This window comes from Amblyomma maculatum, chromosome 11 (assembly GCF_055883805.1).
Source record: "Amblyomma maculatum isolate TAMU_Amacu chromosome 11, ASM5588380v1, whole genome shotgun sequence".
Lineage (NCBI taxonomy): Eukaryota > Metazoa > Arthropoda > Arachnida > Ixodida > Ixodidae > Amblyomma > Amblyomma maculatum.
Window position 1 is genome coordinate 31,619,620 of NC_139354.1, and position 26,865 is coordinate 31,646,484.

The 26,865-nt window shown below is 43.2% G+C and overlaps 1 protein-coding gene across 2 annotated transcripts; it reads left to right on the top strand.

Moving 5' to 3' along the window:
* Positions 1-25,793, top strand: LOC146173381 (venom metalloproteinase antarease-like TtrivMP_A). 2 transcript variants are annotated; one of them, XM_084584712.1, is made up of 14 exons: positions 1-217; positions 833-1,026; positions 1,273-1,368; positions 1,429-1,561; positions 3,405-3,443; positions 3,546-3,670; positions 5,217-5,288; positions 7,926-8,053; positions 10,035-10,084; positions 13,551-13,659; positions 14,990-15,130; positions 16,065-16,215; positions 19,285-19,410; positions 25,579-25,793. In XM_084584712.1, exons 1-14 carry the CDS (start codon positions 163-165, stop codon positions 25,603-25,605), a joined length of 1,446 nt encoding a protein of 481 aa, XP_084440838.1. In that variant the 5' UTR covers positions 1-162; the 3' UTR covers positions 25,606-25,793. The 2 variants fall into 2 exon arrangements, with proteins under 2 accessions (XP_084440838.1, XP_084440839.1); XM_084584713.1 differs by lacking the exon at positions 5,217-5,288.
* The last annotated feature ends 1,072 nt before the right edge of the window (positions 25,794-26,865 follow it).

Here is a 26,865-nt window from a genome sequence, read left to right on the forward strand (position 1 = left end):
GCATAGTCTAGCTGGGGTATAACCCAAGAAAAGGTAAGGAGAAGGGTCAAAAGTGCTCGGGGCATATTCCAGCTGTGAAACTCATAACACTCAGGGAAAGAATTCAACTATAACGTTTGCAAGCTGCCAGGAGTTCCACGCGGGGACGTCAGTCTCTCTTTAATGTCTTTATTTGCGCTTGTTCATTGCGCGTGGCTCATCGTGACAAGTTATGTGGGTAAGTGCTCTTGTATTTTTGCCAATATCACAGAGATAGCCCGACCGTAGCTTCAATATAACGTTCCAGAACCGTCATTTGTGCCTTAAGGTAAAGTATCTAAATTTAGGCACTCGGTGCTTCTAAGCATACGTAGCAAACAAGCGTGTTATCTAATGACGAATTAAGAAGCGAAAAATGGAAACGTTTATGTTAATTTCAGGGATATGTTTCTATTTTACTCCTATAAGTTCACTTAGATGTTTTAGCAAAACAATTTAAAAACCAATAAAGAACTGAAAATAGGCATTTGCAGAAGAGTATGCTGACCTCCGCATAAGAGGAGTTGACCACAGCTGGTACTGCAGTGAAGTAACAGCACACAAAACGTTGGAGCCGCAGCAACCACTACGTTTGAGGATGCCTCCTCAAACGTTTGTTTGAGGATGCCTCCTTGAAAGTGCAGCGACACTTTCCTTTCTTACGGGCTTTATACTTGAGTAGATTCTGCGCCAGTATTCCTGAACTTTCAGTTACTATCCAGCTGGCCAAGCATCGCAAAACATTTGTGACTGCTATGAAAGGTCTTGAGTGCGTACACACTGATATTCTATTGCATTTTTTATTTTGTTGCAGTTACCTGCGACGACAAGCATGTCGATGAACAGGCGTTCACGGTCTACCCACAGGTGTACGAGGAACGGCAGGACAGTTCAGAAAAAATCCTGGTCATTCGCGATGGCTACCAGCTTAACTTGAAGAAAGCAACGATACTCGCTAGCCGGCTTTTACTCCGAAACGTTGCAAAAGATGGTGCCGTCGAACGGTATGTGAGTAAGAGCAATAGTTTTGTACCTAAACTTCGGTCTGTATTGTTTACGGTGTACACCTGACTGTTCCATAGGCCTTGCCAGCATGCCAAGGTATCGTCCTTTCATTGCGGACGCCGAAAGAGGTGGAGCACTTAAGTGTTCGCCGCTGTAAAACGGCGTCACAAATTAACAGACGCGAGTAAACTCAAATATACTTGCAAACATTATTCGCCCTCATTGACCCTACTGTCTTAATTCACCTAGGTTGAAGGCACACACTACGAGAGACACCTTTACGAAGACAGAAGCAAGCAGGCCTCCCTGTTACTCAAACCTCGATGGCCAGGCAGCTACCTCATCGTAAGTAGGCCACTAACGAACGACCCGAACCATACGTCGTTAACGGCGGTATCCTTTCAGACAGGACTTGTGAACTTCACTCATCGAATCGAGCCTTCAGAACGGTGGGAGAGGTCATTAACAACAAAAGCTGCCCACAGGATAGTGAAAATTGAAAATAAGTTAGGAGAATGCGGGAGTGATGTACCATTGGGTGAGTTCGGGGCATTTTTTTTTCTTGTTATTGCGAAAGCAATACTGCTAGCACTTCGAGCCTTTGGCGTGTCGTGGCGCCTCCATACATGACCTTTCACGTGACCGTGGGACGTCACGCCAGACCGACAGACGGGGCCCCAGCTCGCGCCATCGGGTGGTGGCAGTGAGTCCTTACAGGATTTGATTGATTGATTAAAACTTTAATTAGGGGGCTGGAACCTCCGCGACTAAGGACTGGCGAATATACATTGGTTATTCGCGGCCTCAGCCGCCAGGCGGACGGCTTTCTGCTGGTCAGCGGGGACGTCGCTTCGCAGCAGGGTTACCCAGGCTTCTCTACTTTTAATGTTGTCCCTAGCGCCCGGAGACTTAGGGCATTCCCAAATTATATGGTCGAGGGTCCCCCTCGCTTCGCAGGCTTTACATTTATCGTTTTTTCTCTCCTCTATCTGGGTGTGAAACAACCAGACAGGGTTCGGGAAATTTCCGGCTTGTAATCGCCGCCAGGCTATGGCCTCTTTATTATTTAAACTAGGATCCGGTGGCGGCATCAGACGTCTTCCTAATCAATAATTTTCGATTATTTCTTTATAGGTTTGCAAACGTTCGTCCATCGCCTGGCAGTCGGGCGGCTCCGCGTTTGCCCGGAAGTAGAGATCTCGGGCTAAATCATGGAAAAGGCAGGGTATCACAAGAAGCCGCCCGAATTCTAAAAGCTGCAACTAAAATTGATCGCAAAATCACCCTAATTTGGGTCCCAGCACACACGTCCGTCCCCGACAACGAGGCGGCCCATGATTTAGTCCTTACAGGAACGGCAGCGGTGACGTCACGTCATTTTAACGTGACCGTGTGACGTCACGCCCGACCGAGAGATGGGGCCTCAGCTCGCGCTATCGGATGGTGGCGGCGAGTTCATACACGGCGCTGTGTCGCAGCCGAGAGAGGGCGTTCGCTGTTTGTGACGTCACGCTAGGAGGATAAATGGGGCTGTGGCTCGGCTCTTCGCAGTAGTCGGGGCGCAGCCTTACGGTATGTCGGATGATGCGTATAAGGCGTATAAGGCCCATTTAAATGGCCAAACAAGAAGTAAATTTAGCTAATAGAAGCATCCAACAGCAGCATATCCGTGCTTTCGCATTACTCCAATGTAGATTCTGCCATGCTCTAATTTTATTCGATACTGTCAAATAAATGCCGAGTAGTTTGGAGCAGATAGCAGGACGATGAGGTTCGGTTCGCAAATACTGTTACAGTTACTGCTGTTCTTTTTTAAGCTGCAAGTAAGCAAGCAATCGCTAAATATGACTATTGAGCCCTACGTCGGAATGGAAACTTGGTAGCTGCGGTCGCATTCCGACGGTGACGAAGCGCAAAAATTGACATTGTCTTGTGTGCGATGTCAGCGCACGTGAAAAGACATCGAGTTGTGGAAATTAATTCGGAATCTTTCTGTATAGTGTTCCCCGCAGCCCATGATCAGATTCGCTTTGCTGAATCTCATGCACGCGTGTACCTTTAGGCGCTGGGCATAATTTAACATATTGAATTCTGTCGAAAGAACTAAAGTTGTAGAAGGACGATAGTAGGAGGTACCAGAATATAATTTTTTACTTAAACCCGACGTTGGCAACTATCAGCACTACATAGCCACAATACCCACGCAAACTGGAAAAAAAATATACACCCTGACAAGCCGCGCTGAAATAATTTCAGCGACGTATGGAAAGCACTTCGTGATTAGTATGTTCAAATTTCTAAATCTAAATAACATCATTTTAAGCGTAGCAGTTGTCTGTTGCTTCACCCTATTGCATTAACAGCTGAGGCTCTTCTTTCAGAAAATTCCCTTCGGGAAGAAACAAAGACTCCAGAAGTTGGTGCGTGTTAGCTCGATCAAAGATTTTCTCAAGTAACGATCAAAGTTTATTTCAAGTAATTTGAAATATCAAATGGTCGTAAACTGTCAATCCACTTTGCAGAAGAGAGAGGGGCTATTGCGCAGGAATTTGGCGTCGAGATATATTTCATCAGTGACTATTACCACACCAAGAATTTTAGTACGGAAGAGGACCGTGTCACGTATATAACGCTTTTTATGCATTCGGTGAGTACAAATGGTTTAATTAATATACCTAGCTATCTTTCGTCTATATAAGCCAACATTCACTGAAACCGAAGAAATTTCGCAGACGTATAATTCAAGAAAGATTTTAATTATGAAAATGAATTTGCGATTTCAGAGGGCTGCGAGCTAGGACAGAATAGGGCAAACGAAGCAGATTCCTTATTCAGCTACCTGGAGCTAACTTAAGGAACAGCCTCAAGTCTGGTGGGCTTCGTGCCCGTTTTGTAAGCGCCTGAAAAATTGGGGCTGTTTTCACCGCCATATTCTGCGTTTGGAGCTCATTCAAATTGAACTATACATTACTAGCAAAAACTGTAATTAGGTGTTAGGAACCAACTGAGACATAACTTCTAATTTTCTTTCAGCATTTCCACAGTGCTTGGTGCAGTGGTTACGGCGTTTGGCGTGAATTTGCGGCGTGAGTGGTGAAGGATACGCAATCGAATCTCGGTCGCTGCGACCACTTTTCGATGCAGGCCAAAAGCAAGGTGCCCGTGTGCTGTGTGATGTCGGTAGAATTTAAAGAACCCCAATTAGTCGGAATTTGCGGAACTATCCACTAAGGCGTTCTTCATAGCCTGAGTCGCTTTGGGACATTAAACCTCAGAAAGCAAACCAAACGAAAACTACTTTTTTATAGCTAATAAGTCGCTATACGGTACAATTTCGCTAAATATTGATAAAGAACCTCGCAGATCTTTAACGTCACGGCCCTTTAGCGCAGTGAAGTAGAAAATAAAACCAAATCAGCCTGTCAGAAAGCTTACAGTATAAATAAATAAATAAAAATTAAAATAAATGGCAGTTACTCCCTTAATAAACTTGTAGGCAAAAAAGTCACGTTCTTCATTTTGTTGAGGACTGATCAGCTAGACGCATTAATTACAGGTGCGCTTTGTGAAACAGGCAGAATTCTTTAGTTGTTTTATGCATAACCGGCTCCTTAATAAAGTTATACATACATACATACATACATACATACATACATACATACATACATACATACATACATACATACATACATACATACATACATACATACATACATACATACATACATACATACATACATACATACATACATACATACATACATACATACATACATACATACATACATACATACATACATACATACATACATACATACATACATACATACATACATACATACATACATACATACATACATACATACATACATACATACATACATACATACATACATACATACATACATACATACATACATACATACATACATACATACATATGCGTAATAATTACGCGGTATTCAGTTGGGCATATTTACGCCAAAACAATTCACCTCTTCATTCAAGGATGTTTGCTTTGCTGTTGGTGAATGAATGTGCATTAAAATCCACTTCAGAAAAAATTTAAGAATTGTGTCATCGTGAAAGAAAAAAAAATGTACAAATATAAAATTCTCTTCATCGCAATTATCTGCAGAGTAACGCTCACAATATAAATCAGGTAGTATAACGCGTTCGCATGCGTCTTTCAGGTCAGTCTACGCATGGACCAGCTCAATCCTCCAGTTCCTATCAGTTTGAAAGGCATTCAAGGCACGAACGATGTGAGTAGTACAAGGCTGGTTGTTTCTGTGTAATGCCAAAATAATTTTCCGCTACATTATTTATCCGGCGAAGACAAAATCCCTGTCCATCTTTTGACCGACCGTGCCACACCATAAAGGCCTCTTTTAAAAATATTACCGCTTTAGACGCGGACTGATATAAGAGACGCATGCTGTTTTTTTTTTTGTTTTTTTCATCCAGTGTTTCCTGCGTGAGTCCAATTGATATATATATATATATATATATATATATATATATATATATATATATATATATATATATATATATATTATGCAGGCAATTGAAAAGGGAAATGAGGGGCTCGTTATTGTAGAGTTTAAAGGAGCTGACAGTCTACGAGTCCAAAGCAAATGTTAGGGGTCTTTTTTATGTTTTGTTGTTTGTATTTGACAAGAATTACTCTTATGGTGATTATCGCGATAATGAATATTAAATGCAAAGTGGAAGGAAAACAACGCGCGGTGGTGGGAGTCGAACCCACGACCTCCGAATATCACGTCCAGTGCTCTTCCAACTGAGCTACATCGCTACATCGACAGCTATCCAACCTTCCGCTTGCTTGGGTATTTATGTTGACTAACCGAAACCTGTGAGCGTTAACCAGCGCCACCCTCGGCCCTAGCGGCGGGTGTGGCACATCCTGTTATGCCGTGAGCGTCACGTAGCGCGTGATCATCTGAGAGGGCGGCAGCTGTTGATTTCAAGAAGGGCAATACATAAGCCCCTCTGCAATGTCTATAGAGATTTTGCTTATCAAAACATGCTTGAAACTTTGTTATGGTTACTTGATTTTTCTTGAACGGTATCAGCCATGAGCAGCTACTGCTATAGTTCAAGATTACCGTACAACATCCTCGTGTCTTATCTTCAAAGCACTCTGGCAGCTTAAAATTGAGAACGACAGATAACGGCGACGAGTAACTTTGTCACAAGCCATTTTGCTGACACTCGTGATGCAACCACCGTCGCCGTATTATTTCATGTTTTGTGAGAACAGTGCAGCCAGTGCAGTTTATTTCAGTCGCCTGCCGTTCTCTTTTTGACTGCAGGACAGCCGTCTCCACACCGTGAAGACTGGTGGCGGTGATGAAACTTCCTGTTGACATTGCTCTGAACGCGGCTGTCACCCTGTTTCCGCACTAGCATTTCAACAGCCTTGAGAGCCACCAATCTTCCACCGCTTACAAAACTAAGATTAAGAACAATAGCTCCGCATGGTACTACCGCGTAGAAGCGTTCAACACTTGAAATGACCAGATTGAACTCCAATGCGACTACTTCGCTCTGGACAACTCTGTGCGAACCTGCAATGATAGTAATCAGACCACAGTGCCAATCTGGAACGAGAATCAGTAACAACAGTAGAGAAGAATCGCAAACAGTTGATTTGCGACTTCCAACGCGCATTCAACACCCGAATTAGATTCCTTAGTATACGCCTATATGGATGAAGAAAAAACATGCCTTTAATGCGGAAGGTGCAATGCGTGCCCTTATTAAAGAGATAGTGTTAAGTACCATGCTGTCCAGAAAATCCAGCGTTGGCATTAGCATCAGTGTAGCGCCGTCTCTAAGAGGAGAACGTCACAGGTATGCTTCTGGCAGGTTGTATTTGGCAGGCTACTTGGTTGGGCACTGATTGATTGGCAAGTTGCTTGACGTCAAGAGACCACGTGACATAGCTGAGTTGGCAGGATCTACCAGCACTGGGAGGAACGTAGTAACTTATGACTCTACGACATCTAATGAGTGCATGGAATAATGAAAGGCACAAATTAATTAAGTTGAGATTGAAGGAGTAGGAAAGTGCATACAAACGAACATATAAGCGAAAGGGGGGCTGCTGACTAAGGCCTTTAACGCGGCCGCTTCAATACCTTCAAGGCAAAGCTTAAGATTCCGCCAGACTTTTTCGCATTGAAATACGTTAGCGCAGAAGAGAAAGGCGCCAACGTCACCCACCAGCTGCTAAAGGAAAGTTCGATGCGGCATACATGTGCCGGCAGCTGTCTGGGCTGTGCCTTCTTATTAGTGATCAAGAACTATAGAAAAGGATTAGAAAGCATGGCGATGGGGTAAAATGCAAAAGGGTTTAACTACTTACCCATAGAAACGTGTTCAGATTCTTTGCCTCAGAATATTGAAAAATTGAAATACTTCAAGAGCTGCGCTGAGATTTCACATCACCAAGGCCAAGTATATTTTCTTTAGTTGCTTAATGTTTCCTTCCTTGGGAGGTACTTCTTAATTGTTATTGCACAATGACAGTACCTGTGGTCTGATCACTTAGTTGATAAGCTGGGGAAATTTGTGGGCCCCGGAGGTTTCCGGCCTGCGTGCGCCTTAACGCTGTAGAGCAAATATATGTACTACATGAAAGCAAACTAAACAAGTAAGAATATAGTAGCACTCCTGATGTCATCCCCCTCGGTGTGTCCTCTTGTGTGCCATTGCTACTAGGCGCTAGCCTCTTCGCTGCTCTGCTTTTAACCCTTGAACGCATCGACTATAAAAAGCCGCCAGTAATTTGTTTTACAAAACCTGCATGCCAATAAACATATTGCGAGAGAAATACAGGCAAAAATCGAATACTTATCAATATTTCGGGCTCTCAGGACAATGAATCATACGTTGGATTGTGGAGCAACGGTGATCTCATCGGAAATGAGACGTTGAAGAAGTTAAACGAAGCAGCAGCAGGGAGGCCATACAATACGTCGGACGCTGTCTACATGGCAAGTGGGTGAGCAAGCAAGTATTCACACATTTAGTGCGAATACCATTGCCGCGTCGACCTTTGGCATTGATTTACACTCCATCTGGAACTGTCTTTAAGGGCACATCTTATGTTTCCTAACAGTCCAGATAACCGAGGTAAGTATAAAATGCAATGCTGCCGAAACGACTGAAACATATCTTGATTGCATAAAAAAGCATTATTCGTTCTTTTGTCACTCTTCCTTCACTTTTACCTCTTTGGTAAGGATTGAAAAATAGACGCAAAGTGCGAGACACAGCAATATTATACAGTTGCACCGCGTTGATGAAGTGGGTGGACGATTGAGCGAGTGAGCGAGCGAGCCAGTGAGTCAATATGAGCTAGCAAGTGCGACAATGGTAGGTCAGTGAGTGAGGGAAACAGTAAACGACAAGTTGGTTGAATCAACTGATCTTTCAGTGAGTAAGTAAATGGATGAATTCGAGAGTCAGTAACTGATAAAATCAGCTACTAAGCGAGCGTGTTACAGAGTGAGTTGATGATTCAGTCAGTGGATGGATAGAGTCAGCGATTCGATTATTAAACCAGTGAGTCTCTGAGAGAGTGAATGAGTGAACCTGTAAGTCGGAGAGCAGATGCGCGAATAACGGAGCCATTGAACAGTTTAACCAATGAGCAAATCAAAGAGCAAGTCAGAGAAAGAGCGGGCGAGTGAGTCTGTAAATAGATGAATGGTGTGTATCGAACAAGTGAGCGAGTAGCTCAGTGCTTCAGTCAGGAGTGGATGAGTGAAAACGCGAATCAGTAAGTGAGTGAGTCAGTTAAAAAGCAAGCGAGTCACTGAGTCGGCGACGTAGCCAGTGAGTGGAAGTGAAGAAACGGCCATATAGGGGCGAATCAGTCAATAAACGAGCTACTGAGTGAGTTAATGTTAACAAAGTTGCCCTTAGTCCATTAAACGTTACGCGTAGCAGAAGCAGATTATCTGCGATCGGGCTAAAAGTAAAAAGAACTAGAAATTCCGAAGGTCACGGAATCCAGAGTAAATTCTTTTTGGCGCGATTCATCCCTACAAAGTACATACTGCGGCCATTCCTTGCTTAAAACGTAACTGGTAAAGATGAATAAAAGCGACAACCACATGCCGCACGTGTATTTCGAAACCACGGCCCATACATTCCGTTAAACGTGTTTTAAGGCAGTATACGTTATATCCAGGTTCTTCAGACATTCCGATGTGGGCGTCTTCACCGTTATCGGCATTCTGAGCCAATAACCACGAGAAAGGCTCTGGTTAGTCGGCGGGTTATGTAACGCTGCGAAACCACATAACAAAAACCAATTTAAGAGAGGAGGATGAGATCGAACCTACCGGCACCCTCAAATATCGAGTCAGACATGCTACTCTACTCCACGTCAGCAGGTTCGCAACGGCCTGGTTAAAGCGTGACTTGTCTTTCTGATTGACTTTCACGTAATGCGGTAGCTAACTAGTGCACAGTGCACGGCAATAAGTATGTGTCAGGTAAGAGAGGTATATTATTGAGAGATTTCTGATTAAGCGGATAGTTAAGATGAATGTATGCAAGTAAGGATCTGCAATGGCTGCCACAGATCGAAGCTATAACAATGTCGGGTCCATACTGCCATGTCTTCCTCAAATTTTACCGAATTACCTAAAAAGACATTTCCCTGCGCTTTCCTTCATTTCAGTGTGGGTTATTTTCCTTGTAGACATGCCACAACACGCCCTCTTCATTCGCTGCTTTTTTTTTTTTTCGTTTCGCGACACGCCCTGCAAGCGGATGCGCTTGTGTATAGCTTGAGCGCGTGTGGGAAACCCGCATGTTCAGCTTGACACTCTTGGTGTTCGCCTCGTCAGCATCCCCAACGAAGGAGAGCACTTTTTCCACAGGCCCGTGTTCCGTTTTATTTTGGAGGCACTGGTACTTATACGACTGCATAGAAAATTCATAGACTCTACTCATTGTTTCAATCCTTTCAGGCGAGAAATGATCTCTCTTATTCCTGGTGGCAAGAGTTCCTACCTTGCAGGTACGTCCGGCCAAAATTCGCAATCCTGTAGTTTCCAAAGCAGGTTATGGGTGCTTTAGACGAGACGGCACTTTAGTGGGATAGCTCTACTTCCCGGCCGAACCTGCAAAACCCGGGTGGAGGTTAAGTTTGAACGTAAACAAAAATGTAGTGTTGTCGATGTATTATTCTGATGTATTATTATCCACCAATGAACCAACATAGTGACCACTGTCCAAGATGACGGACATAAATGATCATTTCGCCTCTGACCATTGCACGTTGGTCCAAGTCAACTCAAACATTTCGCCTGGGTCAGCTGAAACCCTGACAACGTTTACCGCTAGAACCCTAGCTAGTGAAGCTGGTTTAGCAATGCTGTTAGACGAATTAAAGTGTATGAAATGGGAGGTGATAGGGCTAAGTGAGGTTAAGAGGCCAAAAAAGGCATATACTATACTGAAGTTCGGACATGCAGTGTGTTATCGAGGTTTACCTGAGAGACGAGAACTAGGAGTAGGGTTCCCTGTCAATAACGATATGGCTGGTAATAAAGGCGGATTTTATAGCATTAATAAAGCGGTGGCAGGCATCGCAAAAGCACTAAAAGCGGTGTAGGGTCAAAGTTGTGCTGGCCTATGCTCCTAAATGTATTCCAATCGAAAGCTTCTACCAAGAAGGGGAAGTAATGGCGCAGTATACTTCACTAATGAGTGACTTCAATGCCAAGGAAGGTAGGGTAAAAGCAGGCTGGAAACCAGGCAATGGGGGACTATGGTATTGGTTCTAGGAGTAGCAGAGGGAGTGACTAGATGAGTTGTGCAGAGCACAATAACGTAAGAACCATCAATACCTTTTTCAACAAACGGAAGAACCGGAATTGGACATGGGAAACCCCTAACAGGGAGAATAAAAATGAAATTGACTTCACATTGTGTTCTAACCCAGGCATTATGTAGGATGTAGAGGTAATCGGAAAGCTGCGATGCAGTGACCACAGGATGGTAAGAGCTCGAATTATTCTAGATCTGAAGAACGAACTGCACAGGTTAGTAAGAAGTCCTTCAAATAATTAGTAGTAAGGGTGAGGGCAGAAAACTTAGGATCTCGCTACAGAATAGATATTCAGTTTTATCCGAGGATGATGACCTTAGCGTAGAAGCAATGAACAATTATTTCAGAGATATCATTACTGAGTGCGTGGTAGAAGTAGGTGGTAGGATAGTTAGAGGATACCGGTAAACTATCTAAGAAAACGAAAGACGAGTAATAAACGCCGAAGTCTTAAAGCTTCCAACCCAACAGACAGGATAGAATTGGCATAGATATAAAAGCTGATCAATAAGCGGCCAGTGGCCGACATTAATAAGAATAGCATAGGGAAAATTGACACGGTCTGAAGAAGGGAGGAAGTCTTAAATCAGTAAAGAGGAAATTGGGCATAAGCAAAGGTCAGATGAGTGCGCTAAGAGACAAGGCGGGCAATGTCATCACGAATATGAACTGGGTAATAGCCCAGGAGTTCTATAATGATATTTACACTAGCCGAAGTAGTCAGTACAATAATGCGATTGGCAGTAGTGAAAAACAGTTGAACGTTCCGCCAGTAACCAAGGACGAGGCTAAGAAATCTTTACAAATTGTGAAAAGGGGGGAAGCAGCTGGGGAGGATCAGGTAGCTAAAGATTTTGTGAAGACTGGTGGGAAGGGGGGGGGGGGGGGGGGGGGGAGGTTGGATACTGTGCTAGGAAAATTGACTACCCTGTATAAGCAACGCCTGCTGTTATCAACGGTACCAGAATCATGGAAGAAAGCTAGCATTATCCTAAATTATGAGAAAGGGGACGCTAAGGACCAATCAGCTTACTATCTGTTACTTATAAGGTATTTAGTAAGGTAGTCGCAAACAGAATCAGGAAAATCTTGGACTACAATCAAGCAAAAGAACAAGCAGGTTTTCGGAAAAGGTACTCTACTTCGATCGTATACATATCATCAACCAGATGATAGAAAATTGCGCGGAATTTGACCAGGCCTTATACATAGCAATCATTGATTACGAACAATATTTGACTCAGTTGAAACCTCGACAGTCATTCAGATATTGCGAAATCAGGGTATATACGAGCCGTGTGTGAAATTACTAGAAGATATCGATAGTGGCTGCACAGCAACCATAGTTCTGCGTAAAGACAGTAACAAAATTCCTATAAAGAAAGGTGTTTGGCAGTGAGACAGAATCTCCCCGGTACTATTCACAGCTAGCTTAGAGGAGGTATTCAGAGAATTGGAATGTGAACAGTTAGAAATGAGGGTTGATGGAGAATACCTCAGCAATCTGTAATTCGCTGATTTCATTGTCTTGCTAAATAAGTCAGGGGATGAACTGCAAAGAATGATCAATGATCTAGACAAGAAAAACAGAAAGGTAGGCTTGAAAATCAATACGCAGAATACTAAGGTAATGTTCAAATGCTTCGGGAAGAAACAGCAGTTTACAATAGGTAGCAAAGCACATGAAGTGGTAGGCGGATATGTACACTTAGGACTGGTAGTAACCCCAGGTCCGGACCGTGAAAGGGAAATAAGAAGAATAAGATTGGGATGGAGCGTATTTGGCAAGCACTCGCAGATTATGACTAGCAGCTTACCGGTATCGCTCAAGAGGAAAGTATACAACAGTTGCATCTTGCCTGTTCTCACCTATGGGGCTGAAACGTAGAGGCTAACGAAAATGGTTCTACTTAAGTTTAGGAAAACGCAGAGAGTCATAGAACGCAAAATGGTAAGTGCAATGGTAAGAGATAGGAAGCTTGCAGAGTGAGTCAGTGAAATAACTCGAGTTGATGACATTCTAGTGGAAATCAAGTATAAATGGGCATGGGCAGGGCTTGTAGTGCGAAGAGAGAATAACCGATGACCGCTTAGGGTAACAAACTGGATTCCAAGGGAAGGAAAGCGTAGCAGGGGGTGGCAGAAAGCTAGGTGGGCGAATGAGGTTAAGACGTTTGCAGGGGTCAGGTGGATGCAGCTAGCACAAGACGGGGTTACTGGAGAAATATGGGAGCAGCCTACGCACTGCAGTGGGTATATTCCGGCGTATGGTATTCATGATTCAGTGTAATACCACGTTGTAAAAAACGGTGTTAGCTATGACGTTCCGGCCTATGTTAAGATCCGCTTTGACGTATTTTCTTCTGGGAAGGTGGAAGTTCCAGGCCTCCCACATAAAAACTGGTTTTTCGATTTAAATCGCGAAGTATTACTTCCACAGGAAGCTTTGAATCAGCTTCATCTCTTATTTATTATCGGCATTGCTTTTGTCGTCACCCGCCATTATTTTAACCTAACTTCAATTGCCTAATTTGGAATATTCTAAGCTGAAAACTGATAACGAATAGCATATATCAAAATCTAACTTTATTTTTCAAGCTTTCACGGGCTCGCTTAACAAATAGTGAGTTACTTGCCACTGCGTTTCGAACAGGGACGGCTGGCGAGTCGCTAGCCTGCAGCGCCAACAGAGCTGCCGTCGGAGAGGACAAGCCCAACAAGTTTACTGGAGTAAACACTGCTGCACATGAGATCGGACATCTGTAAGTAGGCACATGATGTTAAAATTCCGAAACAAGTAAGCGCGTTTTATTCATGTCAACAACCGCAATAAATACGACAACGCTAGTTTGTGGACTACTTGGTTGATCATATCGACAAAACGTTAAGCGCATAAAAAGACCTCGATATACGCAGTACGCATAGAAAGATTTTAGCCATGACTTTACGGTTGTTGATATTATAAATGCCATATAAATCATCATTCAGTTAATTTACTACTTAAAATGCCATGCTCAAACAAAAGCCTTCCAGGCTCATCGTTCACTTCACCAAACCATTCTTTTCACATTAGTGCACAGGTCCAGGACTCTGAGGTACCTATTACCGTGAGTCAACAGTAGCGAATCATGAGATGCTGATATGCACGCATTTATGAAAATGGCCTAATGTTATATTGCGCACTAAGATCTTCCTTCTCAAGTTCGTTCTGCGCTCATAACAAATAAGCCAGACTGCGAATGGAAACCAGTAGGCCGTGTTTTTTTTTTTTTTTAATTGATAGCGAAGCACTAGAAGCATACCGAAAGAAATTATGCGGATATACTAATTGTTACTATTATGTTGAACAATATGAGAAAACGTTACGTTCACAAACATTTTCATTTAAAATATTCGAAATTTCTGGGTATGCGCCTGCCGCGATGCTTACACCCTGTAGCTATGCCTTTAAAAAGGAAGAATAGCACTGCTTGGAGACGGTCCTGAAAATAAGAGAAGTGAAAGTAATTCATGTTAAAGCATGCTAAAACGAAGCAGATGTGACCAAATACCCTAAGCTAGTATTTTCCATTGTACAAGAGCTATTGCGGCAGCCCTGAAAATCATGTTCGCACTGCCTTCAAGAAACGATTTTCGTCAGCAACGGGAAATTACAGCGCTAGTTTGAAAACATTAATACATATTGCTTAGAAGACGACCTTGTATTCATTAATGCAAATATTAACAGACACTGTCACACAGAGGCTTCAGCATTCGGCTGCCGACCACAAGGTTTTAGGTGAAAACGAAATCCCAGCCACTTCTGCCACAGCTCACTAGACCTGGATATCAGTAACACCTTTTGGGTCATGCGATACCAGTGCATACTAAATAACTCCAGCTAGGCAAGATTATAGTCAGAACCTTCTTCGATAGCGTTCCTCGGAATCCTCTAATCGATTCAGGACTGTAAACCCCGCATGTCAATACTAATACGATAATTGCTGTAGCGATGACCTTTTTATAAAATTATAGATTACCCCACTTCGATTTGGTAGCTCGTACGACCTTATCTCCGAAAGTTATATTGCGTTTAAGAATGCGCTTGTGCAGGTTAGGCGCCCCCGACGATGGCGCAGGCTCCGCAAAGGAATGCTCAACGAGCGACGGTTACCTAATGAGCAGATACACAAAAGGACGACATGCGTTAACCTTTTCGAGCTGCAGCAAGACGGCCGTGGCAGACTTTCTCAAGTAAGTTATCTTAATAGTGTCATTACTCCTTTTAGTAGAGAGTAGAGAGTACGAGAGTGCGAAGAGAGTACGAACATTTAGTAGAGAGTACTATACTAGAGAGTAGTATTTACTAGAGAGTACTATTAGAGTACGCTGGAATGAATTCGGAAAGCGTTTTTGCTTAAAGTGTCATGGAAAGTATAAAGAATACATTAGGATTGTTAGCGGCTGAGTTATTTCGCCGGGAATTCCCGCCTGGGCGGCGGCTGTGTGAACTTTGAAACACACGTGAGCGCCCCGTGAGTCCGTCTTGGAACATATAAACCGACAACCCCCGCCTGCAGCACTTCTCCGACGAGTCGGCGCCGCGGTGCCTAGTGCCATGCCGTCCGTGTTTAGCTTATTATGGTTGTGTGTGTTTTCGTTTTGAATGGGCCTAGTGCGCAGCGAATACGACGTCCATGTTTTGGTGGGAGATAGTGGGAGCACGGGACTTCGAACAGGAGGGCGCTGTGCGTCATCAATGAGAGTGGATTTTAGAGGAAATGTGCGAAGAGTGCGCAGCGCGGCGTCAACTAGAGCGGACGGTTGAAGAAAATGTGCGAAAGTGCGGGACGAAGAATGAGATTGTAATCAATTTATCATTGTTATCTTTTTTTAATATAACCTTCTTATGTTTTTTTTTTTTTATCTCTAATGCGCGTTGAGTGCTTCCTTTCCCATATTTTCGTTTTTTTTTTTCTAACAGGATACACAACAAACGTACGCATAAAGCTCTTCTCAGGTTTACATGCTTGCTGTATTTACTTTGATGCTTGCATGTCGTTCTGCCTTTAGTGCACGTTTCTTCACATTCTAAATATTTTGGGAGTTGAAAAAATTATCGTGGCCCTGTTTTAAGGTGAAGAGACTCTCTCAACTTCAGTGATCTTGAAACATTCTCTCTGCGCAGAAAACCTGACTCTCAGTGCCTGCAGAAACGCTTCAGCTGTCAACTTGTTTCATTCCCAAACAAGGCAGTGAAACTGCCCGGCTACGTGATCGACGGAGACGCATTCTGCAAGCAATTCTTCAGTGGGTTTCAAACAGCTTATTTTCTTGAGGTAAGACAGAGCAGTCTATTCAAAAACCTGCATTGGATCGGAAACTACCGCATTTTGTTAACACATCTATAAATGAAAATAGTCTGGAGCCGTCAAAAAATAGCGCCTGTCTAATTAAAGAATCTTACAAAAAATAGATAACGCTGTCGAAATCATTGAGGCTGAAATCAGCCATAATTCATATCCTAGCTGATTTCCTTGCTTGATCACTCCGGCTTTTTGTTGTTGTTGTTTTTTTCACAATGATGCGCACTCCTTGGCGTAAAATTGGTCCTTGGAAAGACTAGAAAACAGGTTTTCGCGCACCTCTCTCTTTCTGATTATATACACCACGCGTGTCCTTAACAGCGCAATCGGAGAACAATGATGCAGATGACCCCCCTTACGCTTATTTTTAAATGGCAATGTGGATTTTTTTTTACCTCCCCGCACTTCATTGAAACTTCGGCAGTACGTACATCAGAATCTTCTCGTGCTTTCAGCCAAAAAGCGCTGCCGCTTGGCCTTCTGTTAAGACGCAAATGAATTTTAAATTTTCCAGTTTCATGACCTCAAGAGCGATGATTCCTACAAGAAGCGAAAACCTTTTGTTGGCACGTACGTTACGAGCTGCGCGGCTATCGATCTTGGTTCTGAAGAAAACAATCAGCTCTTTTTCGGCATATCAAGCAAATCATTATTGAATCTGGCGATTCGAGTTGCCAGCTTTGGCAATCAAAGAACAAAGCGTTTTCTAATAGTATCCGTAGCGTCATAGTTTCCTTGAACCCTTCATTCAGGATCTTTTATAGTTGGTTTTTTTTATTAATCCAGAACACTATTCATTGTAATTACAACATGCATTGCAACGAACTCTAAGAGTCAGCTGAGAATGTTCGGACATACTGCACACCCTCTTAAAACAGTAGCCCGAAGCTCAACATCATCCACTAAAGGCACTTTTTTTCCGAGGACATGCGGCAAAGTTTTTCCACTATGGAAGGCCGATTTTATCAGGAAATAAGAATGCACATCCCAACGTTTTTGAGGTCGTGGGCATAAGAAATAAGGGCATAAGTCTTGTTTCTGTCGTGGTGGCTCATTGATTAAGGGTTTTCGGGGGGTAGGTACCAACATCCCAGTGTTCATCGATGCTGAGTCAAGCACGCTGCTCTTAGGTTATGCAGGCATAGGCGTAAGGTTGGAATAGCGCGGCCCAATGAATATATGTACTGTAATCACTTCCGGCTGGTAACAGAATAGCGTGTTAGTTGAGGACTGTGTGCTAATATGACAAGATCGCGCCACCACCTAATATAAGCCACTGCCGAACCTCAATATCGCCAGTCATGGATCAAGAATCGAGAAAGTCAGATCAAAAAGCTCTCAACGCTCATTCAGTTGACGTAGCTCGTCGAGGAGACGAATTGGCAAAGAAACGGCCGCAAAAGCAAGCCAGTGAAGACAAGGAAAGAAAACGAGAAGCACGATTAGCAACTAACCGGCAACAAGCGCGCTGCCAACCGTCGTTCAAGCCAATGTCCATGGCATCTGATGTCGTCACCGAAAAGAAAGCTTATGGTATAATAACGATAGAGCTATCAATCGACATTCAGTTTCACAAAATTTTAACCACTGCTAATATCTTTATTTGGTCTGGTTTCACAAGCATGAAAAGCCAATGTAAGACAGCACTAACGTGCTACTGTGGCTTCGTTAGGGAGCGGTGGCTCAGTTCTCCTTTCGTGGCAATTGCGTCGACAAATACCTTCACTTGGAGAAGATCCACCTTGTTTTTTCTTTTTTTGTAAATATAAGAGCCGCTTTCTGGCCGGTGTATTGTGGCTTGTGTCACGAGGAAGTGACACCGGCGTCAATTACTTTAATCGTGAGCCCAGACTCGCATCACCTTAAGACGGATACTACACAGCTAACCTCTGTCGCTAGGATATTTTCCCGATAACAAGCTTCACTCTTCAAAAAAAGTAGAAAGCCTACTGTGTCTTGACAGATACTTTAACGCCGTAACTATTGAACACCGTAACGCTGTAAAATATCACGGCACTTATGGCTGCCTCCCGCTGGTGGTCGCTTTGACGTTCCCTTCACCTCTTTCAGCCTGCCGAACCACTCTGAATTTTATCCCGGTAACCCTGATTGCTACTCTTATTGACGGCACTGTGCTTCTCCTATGCTTTCGATTATACGCCTAATCCTAACCAGGCATTCTTCAACAGCTTTTGTCTTCGATGCGTTCGGGTGGTATTGTCAACGTCACAAAAAAGTAGTCGTATTCTATAGATTGAAGCCTGGAGAGGATAAATAAGGAAAAGAGGCACAATTGCAACTGCTTCCAAACGCGAAATCATGCGAACGCTTGCTTGTTCAAGCCCAAATTTTAACTAGTACAAAGAAAGGAAAGAACCTTAAACAACTAACACGTGACACTGAAGGAAATTTTGCGCATATTGAACATACTGTAAGAGAAATGCATGAGCCGTGCAAAGGGGAAAGAAGAGGAAATCAGAGGCGTCGCGAGCCGAAGACGATAAAGAAGTGAAGACGACAAAGAGGACGAAGCTCGAGCTGTCGCTGTGAACGCTGGCCTTCGTAGCTGCTACGTAAGATAAATATATTGCTGTGCGAACCATCTAAATCGCTTCATTACAATACACCTAAAATACAACAATCCCAACCCCTGAAAAGAAAGCCTCAGAGTAGAATAAGGCTTGCATGGCTCTCTTGGAGCTAGCCTGCTACGTTTTCAACCGTTGTACGGTGGTGCTGTATCTAAAATGAAAAAAAAAAAAAAAAAGAGGAAAAGTGATGCCTACATGTTTTATAATTTTAGCCTAACTATTTCACAATATACAACATTATTTGTGTGAAAATGGTTTTTAGACACCCAAACTTCAATTTTAATTGGTGTAAGTGAACGCAATAAGTCCACACAAATCAAAGACGCAATTCAAGCCTAACTGTCGGCTTTGCGCGTCGATCGGATCGACAATTCGTGACAAGATTTTCTTCTTTTTCTTTTATTACCTCTTTCCTTTCTGTCTCTTGACAACCGTACTGTTTTCTTCGCAGTTGCCTGATTACCTCGCTCAATGCAAGGTACCTTGCCTGGTAGTGGAGAAATCGACAAACCATCTGCGGTTTGAGACAACGCTCGCAATGGATGGAACCCGCTGCAGTAGCAGTGATCCGTTCAAGGTGAGAGGTAGCTGCAGAAAAATTCCCGCCTATTTATGAATTGTATACTTATTTATATTTGTGTAGAAAGAACACAGTCGCGTCTCCACAGAAGGCAACCTGCCGTATCCTTCCCCGCTCCATGCTCCATAACGCAGCTGTCCACGTTATGAGCAGATCATCCTCAGTACACCGCGCTGTGACCTCGTGCTCCTCCTGGTGTCAGATGCTAAGCTCGACTATATTCAAAAGGCTTGCTGCACAATATGCAGGTACTCTGGGAGGCAGTCTTGCAATAAATTTTCGCTTACATTGCAGGACTTCACGGGAAAAACGCTGTCCAGATTTAACTAAAATTTTGGCTAAAGTGTTTTCCACGGTATTTATTACAGGAAGACTGGCATGAGCCGTTGAATTGTATATTCATGCGCTAAATTATGCTCCTTACGGCTTGACCGTCCATATAACGGCAAGAAAATTAACTGCAAATCTGACACCTACAGGTTTTCGTTTTTCCCCAGATCGATCAGAGACTGGGATAGGCTATTCGAAAAGGTAGTGTCAGTTATGTCCAGCGAATCTTTTGCGGCTGCTGTTGTGTATGTGTTGGTCATAAAAAAAATAACTCCGGTGAACTTAACAGCTGATGTAATTTGCTACACTAATGAAGAAAACTGTACAAAAGTAATCAGACGGACGACCTTTTAATTCGTCGTCTCACAAGCCACTGTCCCCGTCGACGCTTCGCTGTGTCCCCTTCTTCCCGCCCTCCTTTATCCCTTTTTTTTGTTTTGTCTCATTTGTACTCATTAGGCCTCCGGCCTGCGTGGCGTCTTCGAAGCTTGTATAGTAACGGAGCCCATAGGGTTTCATTCTCGAACGGCGTCAGAAACAGGTCCAATTCTCCTCGTTGCCTTTTAAGCGCCCGCTCGCGACACATTTGCCGGTTCGAATGTCTGAGTGGTAGGACGTCCACTACTGGCTAGGCCGTCAGCGCGTGCACATACATACACAGGCACGCACACACGCGCACACGCGGGTGTATTGCTCCTACCATTTCCTTGCGCATGTGGTTTCAATGTCTGCTTTTAATGTATCTTTTTTTTATTTTTGTGGTCAATTTCACTGTACGAACAGCGTGTTGATGTGTGAGTATTTTAATCCATTTTTTGGTGGCAGGTCGACACCGAGATGATTTTTTATTTCTTAGGTTTTTCCTCTTGTTAGGCTGGTTTTTCTTTTCTGCTGTGTGTTTTAACAATGCATGTAATCCCACTCCTGCCGAAGGCCTTCTGTGAAGGCTGGCAGTATTCCTGAAATAAATAATAAATAAATACACTCGCAAGAGGCCGTTCGGCCTGCGTTCAAGGTGACGAAACGGCCCACAAACAGGTACCGTCTCCGGATACCCTTTCAGTTCAGGCCTAATTCTTTTTGTCCCTAACGGCTACTCTTTAAATCTCCTATTCTTGAGATGTGCCGACTTGTTACTTTTGCGTTGCTTCTGTTTTCTCGTTTGCTACATGGTTTTGATATAAATATTTTCTCCTCCTCCGCTTCCCCCCTTCCCTCCCGCCACTAATGTAATGCCGCTTGAGGCACTGTGGGTATTGCAATAAAAAAATATGAACAAACTGTCACCTACGTGAGCAACTATATTGGTGTTCTGTTTTTAACTATTTACGGATTATTGTTTTAAACCCTGCGCCAATACGTCCGTCTGTGCAGGTGGATTGTACAGTACGGCGGACATTATGTACGTGATAGAGCTCAGTGATTAAGCAATTAACTAAAATAACTAATCAACTTTCTTACTTTTCAAGTTAGAGGCCAAGATTATATCAAGAAAATGAAGGGCGTCAACATAAAACTGAGCGCAGTTTTTAAATTTGCATTATCGACCTTGCCGTCGAAACATTCAACATCTAGAATACACATATTTTCTGTAAAGATTTCTTCCCACAATGCACATTTTTAAAATTGCGTTTCTTTATCTATTTTACACTGCAGAAGCAGTTTACGTGACATCAGTGCCAATACCACACCCAGCGACTCGCTTTTAAAGCTTTCTTCCCGTAATCCAGCTTCCCAAGCTTCCAAAGTTCTTAGTAATTTTTCAAGCCTTCTGAGCCAATTGATTGTCACTCACGAACTGCCAACTAATGGCATCATGCGGTTATTAGAATTACGAATATATTTTGACCACAATCACGTGTACTAGGCCTTTGAGCCTCGGGCCAACAAACCTCTTCTTCCTTTTGATTCAGCGCACTCGAAGCTAGTTAAGCGCAGCATCATCAATTGATGCTTTAACAAGGCATTCAATAAATCCTGCAACTACAGACTAGAAGATAGCTTTTTAACCCAGACGTGTAGATTACTGCAGGCTGGATACCCGCTGACTTTCTTATCCTCAGAGGCTGAGGCCTTGAGAGAGATACATGTTTTAATGGTTACAAGAGATGTGAGGCCTTTATGAGAGCAAAAGAATAAGAGATATGTTTAAGATCGCGGTCATTCCCTACGCACGCGGGATTTCACTTAAGAAAAATTGGAAAAAGAGGAGGATTAGATGTTTTATTTTCAGCTCCAGATCGCTTGTCAAGCCTCTGCAAGCGCGTTATTTCGATGGGTCGTAGGCACACAGGAGGCACCATAAATAGTCGCGACCTGTTCGTTTTCTGTGCTCAAGGTGTCGTGTATTCTATCCCCTTGTCTTGCGGTCATGCATACGTAGGCCAAACCAGCAAACCAGCAGATTCCTTAATAACAAAGTGTCCGAGCACAACTGCAATGTGACGCGACGAATATCCGACCATCTGGGCATTCACTGCAGAGATTTTAAATGCACTCCTGATATGGGCAACACGAGCGTGCTGAGCCGATGCGATGACAAAACCACGCGAGAGATCATTGAAGCTGTAAGCATCACGCGTCTAAAAGAGCGTTGTGTCAGCACCCGCTCAATAGCCCTTATAGATAAAGAATTGCGGGTCTTATCGGGAGCTGTATGATCTACCTTCTTGTGTGTGATTTCTGGGGCCGATGACTGCTTATCAGACTCGGTTGCTCTTCATATTTTCTTGATACTGCTGCCTACTTACCGAAGTGTCTCAAAAATAAACCTTCAGTTGTAAGTCAGCGCTGTGTGTGTCTCGTCTTCTTTTCTTGTACCTGTGTAGATTGCGCTGCTCTGCCTTGTGATGAACCAACTAGCCCGCGAGGTGTTATTCAAGAGTATAAGTTGGCCATGTTGCACTTTAATGGAAGCTAGATGGCAGTCAACGGTTGTCACAAGAAAATGAATGGAACAAAAGATCACTAAAGGCGCCCTAATATTCACAAATTGGCTTCCTTTCAAGGTTCATGCATGCATAACTTTAGGTTCGTTAATTTTTCCCGTAAGCTTTAAAACCAATGCATCGACTTTCGGGGAAGGAGCAAACGCGCGTTTCCGATACACTCACAAAAATTAAATACCGCTAGTAAAGTGAAATCAGAATCCAAATCATCATTCAATAATTAACAAAACGTAAAAGACATGTATTCAATGAGTATTTGATTTTAAGGGCCAACAGTCAACGAAACCAAGGAAAGCATAGGGGAATGTTTACATTTTTGCGATATTCATATTATAAATTTCAAGTTAATTATTTATTGAGTGAATAGTAAATCAGGTGGTAAAAACGAAAACAACCGCAAGCCACCATTTGAGTCCCAGTATACGACCACCTCTGTATATGTCTTACGGTTCTCTACCAACCGATCTGTGGCATGGACTGCTTAGTACTCCACTTTTTTTAGGTAATTGTAGCCTAACGTCCAGTTTGCTCCATTACAACTGTGGTCGGAAGCGACTGGTGTCAAACATCCTAAATTACCCCGAATTTCGCGTGGAATATGACGCAGAGAAGCTGGAAATCAGCAAAGCAGACGCAGGGCAAGATAAAGGAGCACACAACAAAACAATTCCTCATTTGTCTTGCCTTGCGGCTGTTTTTAGTGGTACCAGTTTCTCTGCATTAACAACCAATTAGCCCAGCAATTTACGCTCCTAGGGCATGATCGAACGATAAGCGTGGCGGCTGCTCTTTTGCTTCTACATGGGACATCAAGGCGCCAAGAGCGGAAGCCCTCGTTATGCTATCTGCCCTTGATCTGTCGTTCCGCTTCTACATGGGACATCCAGGCGCCAAGAGCGGAAGCCCTCGTTATGCTATCTGCCCTTGATCTGTCGTTCCGTTTTTACGCTATGTTTTTTTGAGCCAATGTTCATTGGCATTACAATAAGCAGACAAGGATAGGGAAATGTGGGTTTCGTCAGGGGCACACATTAATGTTCAGCATCCCAACATTTCCCTGGCTGCCGATACCTTAATATATATGTCGTAACCATTCCCTCATTTGCATTTCTTTTCTCAATAGCTCAACAGAGGCCTCGGCTCCGATCTTCTTGATGCCATAAGCAGCATAACTGAATTGTCGCACAGCTGCCGCCCCCAGTGCTTGGTCACCATAGAGTTAATACAACCAAGACTATAGCGAAAGCGAAGGCGGCACTCCCATATAAACCCTCTCCACTCCTTTGGTAATCGTGTTTGCAGCCATGATGGTACTTCTCGCATACTATCGCTGCGTACAGCCAGCATCCGTTTACTAGTTCTAGGTACAGCAGAAAAAACGATACGAAACTATCGCAAGTACGTTTTTAACAGCTTTTATATCACTTAAATTTTACAACTATAGGAAAATAAAATTTGAGAACATTTTCTTTATGAACTTTGATGGTTATAGATCTTTTTATCTTTTTTTTTTTGTGCGAGTAAAGCAAATATATTTAATATGAGTACCATCATGGCGCTACACGAGTGTAGCACAACCTCCTCGCCGCGCTTTATCCCCCTGTTGGTCACGTTCCACGTGGCGCTAAAACTTGTTCAGAACGTTCAGTAGTCGAAGGTAACGCTCCTGAAAATTAGGAAGTTTAGGTTACACGCGACATAAACACCTCCGAAAGCGGCAGTTTTGACATCCACCACCATTGCTCAGCCGGTGGAGGACCACGCTCGAAATGAAACCATCGCGGGTTCAGATATCACAGGCTGTATGTGATTTTCCTTCTTCTGAAAAATTATTTATGGCCCAATATATGAATACACCACTAATGTTTCATTGACCAACGACTCAGAACAAAACTATAAGCGCACACCGCCCAAGCTTTCCTCGCTTAGGTTTACTATTGGCTACCTTAATATGCATGTCGTAATGAGGCTATTTTGTATCCTTGTCTATTTCATTAATGCATATCGTATTTCTTCTATGTTCGCATTTTTTTTTTCAAGACAAGAAAAGTTAAAAAGATCATACTCTCTTTGAGGTTACATTATGAGCCAAACATCATGGTAGTGCGGCGGAACGTGATATTTTTAGTGACTTGAGAAGGATGTAAGCTTCTAGAAGATTGGCATCGACTTCATTTTATCGCATTTTCTTATTAATTTAGCAGTCGTGTTTTCTCTTCGTAATTTTCTTCGTGTGTTGAGGAAATAAACAACGTTATTAAAGAAAGAAGACTGGGCTTTCGATCAAATCATATTTTACACTCGGGGGTTTAACTTCGATGGGCTGATTTATCCGTGCGTAAGCACTTTTTAATATGGTTTGACATAGGTTATGTTATGGTTACCATCACAGCTGCTATGGAAGCGAGGCTGAGGCACAGCCATAGGAGACAAGAGTCTTGCCCGGCTCCAGTGTCGGTATGAGCGCTTTTGCACAACATCCGCCAACAGACAGAAAACATAGCGGTAATTATAGCAGTAAGTACATTCGTCTGGTTTCATGGCAAGAATGGGTGTGCTTATTTCAGAAGAGGCGAGGGAAATTCCAGATTACATCGTTACGTTCTCAAGTGCAGTGTCGACTGCAAACGTGGTTGTGAAAGGTAGCGATAACCTGAAAGCGATCTGGTCCCGAGCAGCGACCACACGAGCGGTGAATTTTCCATCATGCAACCGATTAACAGTAATAGGCACCCTTGCAGTTGTAGATATATAAAGAACGTTGAAAAGCCAACTACTCTATCTACAAGATAATGTACAGCGTCGTTTAAAGCTTTAAGATGACAGTTACAGCGGTGTTATTTGTCGTAACGAGAAGTAACTAATTTCAACCTTTATTCTTTTTCAGGTCTGCAAGAATAGCATCTGCACGTAAACTAAACCAAATTGCAATCCGTAAAATGTATTCGTTCGCTAAGACTTACAATGCAGTGATGGGAATTTAATGAAGGCTTGTGTTGTTCCGACTTACCCACGGATGCTGTTTTGATTTTGCTCGAGAACCGTGCAAATTTAAATAAACTATAAATTCAAATAAAACGTGTAAACGGTCTGCGCGACAGAAAAATGGTTACCTTTTCAACTGCTGATGTTAATACTTTTTCCTAACATATAAGGCGACTCTTTTGGATAGCCGCTGCACATGAAGATGAAGGAGGCCACATCCTCTTTTAGCTTAAGCCATTTTTCCCGTTGAGCGAATGAAGAGATCAGCTCACAATTTATTTGTAACAGCTGACACAGCAAAACACAATTAGTATGTAATAATTCTAGCACTACATCCATTACCACAGAGAGACTGTCAAATCTATCACGACATATAATTTCCACCTTAGCACTGCTCCTGAAAAGCACCATGCTTATTAAAGAATAACTTAAGCAAGCTATTGTGGCTTTCCTTCCTGGTACCGGGGATGGGAATAATACTTCTTGAAGCTAACGTGAAACACCCCAAAATATTTCAAGTTGCAAAAATGGCCTAATACGTCAGACCATTGATTGATTGATATTTTTTTAGAAGGGAAGGCTCAAGGTAGCTGTGGAGTAAACGGGAAAGAACGACAGTCACATCACGAAATACGAGTTCGGGCACTCACTTTATCGTTGCCGGTAGCAGAGCGGAAAGGCCTTAGTCGGCAGCCTACACCGCCCTGGTCAGGCGGCTTTGGCTGCCATATGTAGCTTATATGAGCTGTTTATCGGTATCTGGGACCAGCACGGTACGATAATCTGTGCGTTAAAGCGACTACAAGGCCGCTCTCCCGGGTTATAATACAGTTGTAGATTGTCAGAGTGAATGGCTAAAGTCCGCGCAGCAGTGGAGTACGCAGTGCGGCAACTTACCGCTGTGATACTGGGCCATCGTAATTTCGCCAGAGCATATAGGGTGTACGCCGAGTCAGCATAAGCCATATTGATAAAGGCTTCCTGGGGCCGTGTGAGTTGGGTCTTGCACGGAGCGAGGACCGGCAGAATAGGTTATTTGTGCAGGAAGGACTAGAAGTACAGAGAGACGTACAGGTGGTGTGCATTGTGGCTACTGGGGAGGTTGTGTAGATTAATAGCCCATGTGGGTTGGCCTTTAGTGGGGGAATGATAAAAAATGATCATCCCCACTGAGGTATCAGGTACGGCA

Bases quoted from the DNA above. Each gene is read 5' to 3' on its own strand.
- LOC146173381 (XM_084584712.1), top strand. From the start codon at position 163: ATGTCTTTATTTGCGCTTGTTCATTGCGCGTGGCTCATCGTGACAAGT. The intron at 218-832 runs GTAAGTGCTCTT...ATTTTGTTGCAG, and splicing joins CATCGTGACAAGTTATGTGG to TTACCTGCGACGACAAGCAT. The intron at 1,369-1,428 runs GTAAGTAGGCCA...GTATCCTTTCAG, and splicing joins GGCCAGGCAGCTACCTCATC to ACAGGACTTGTGAACTTCAC.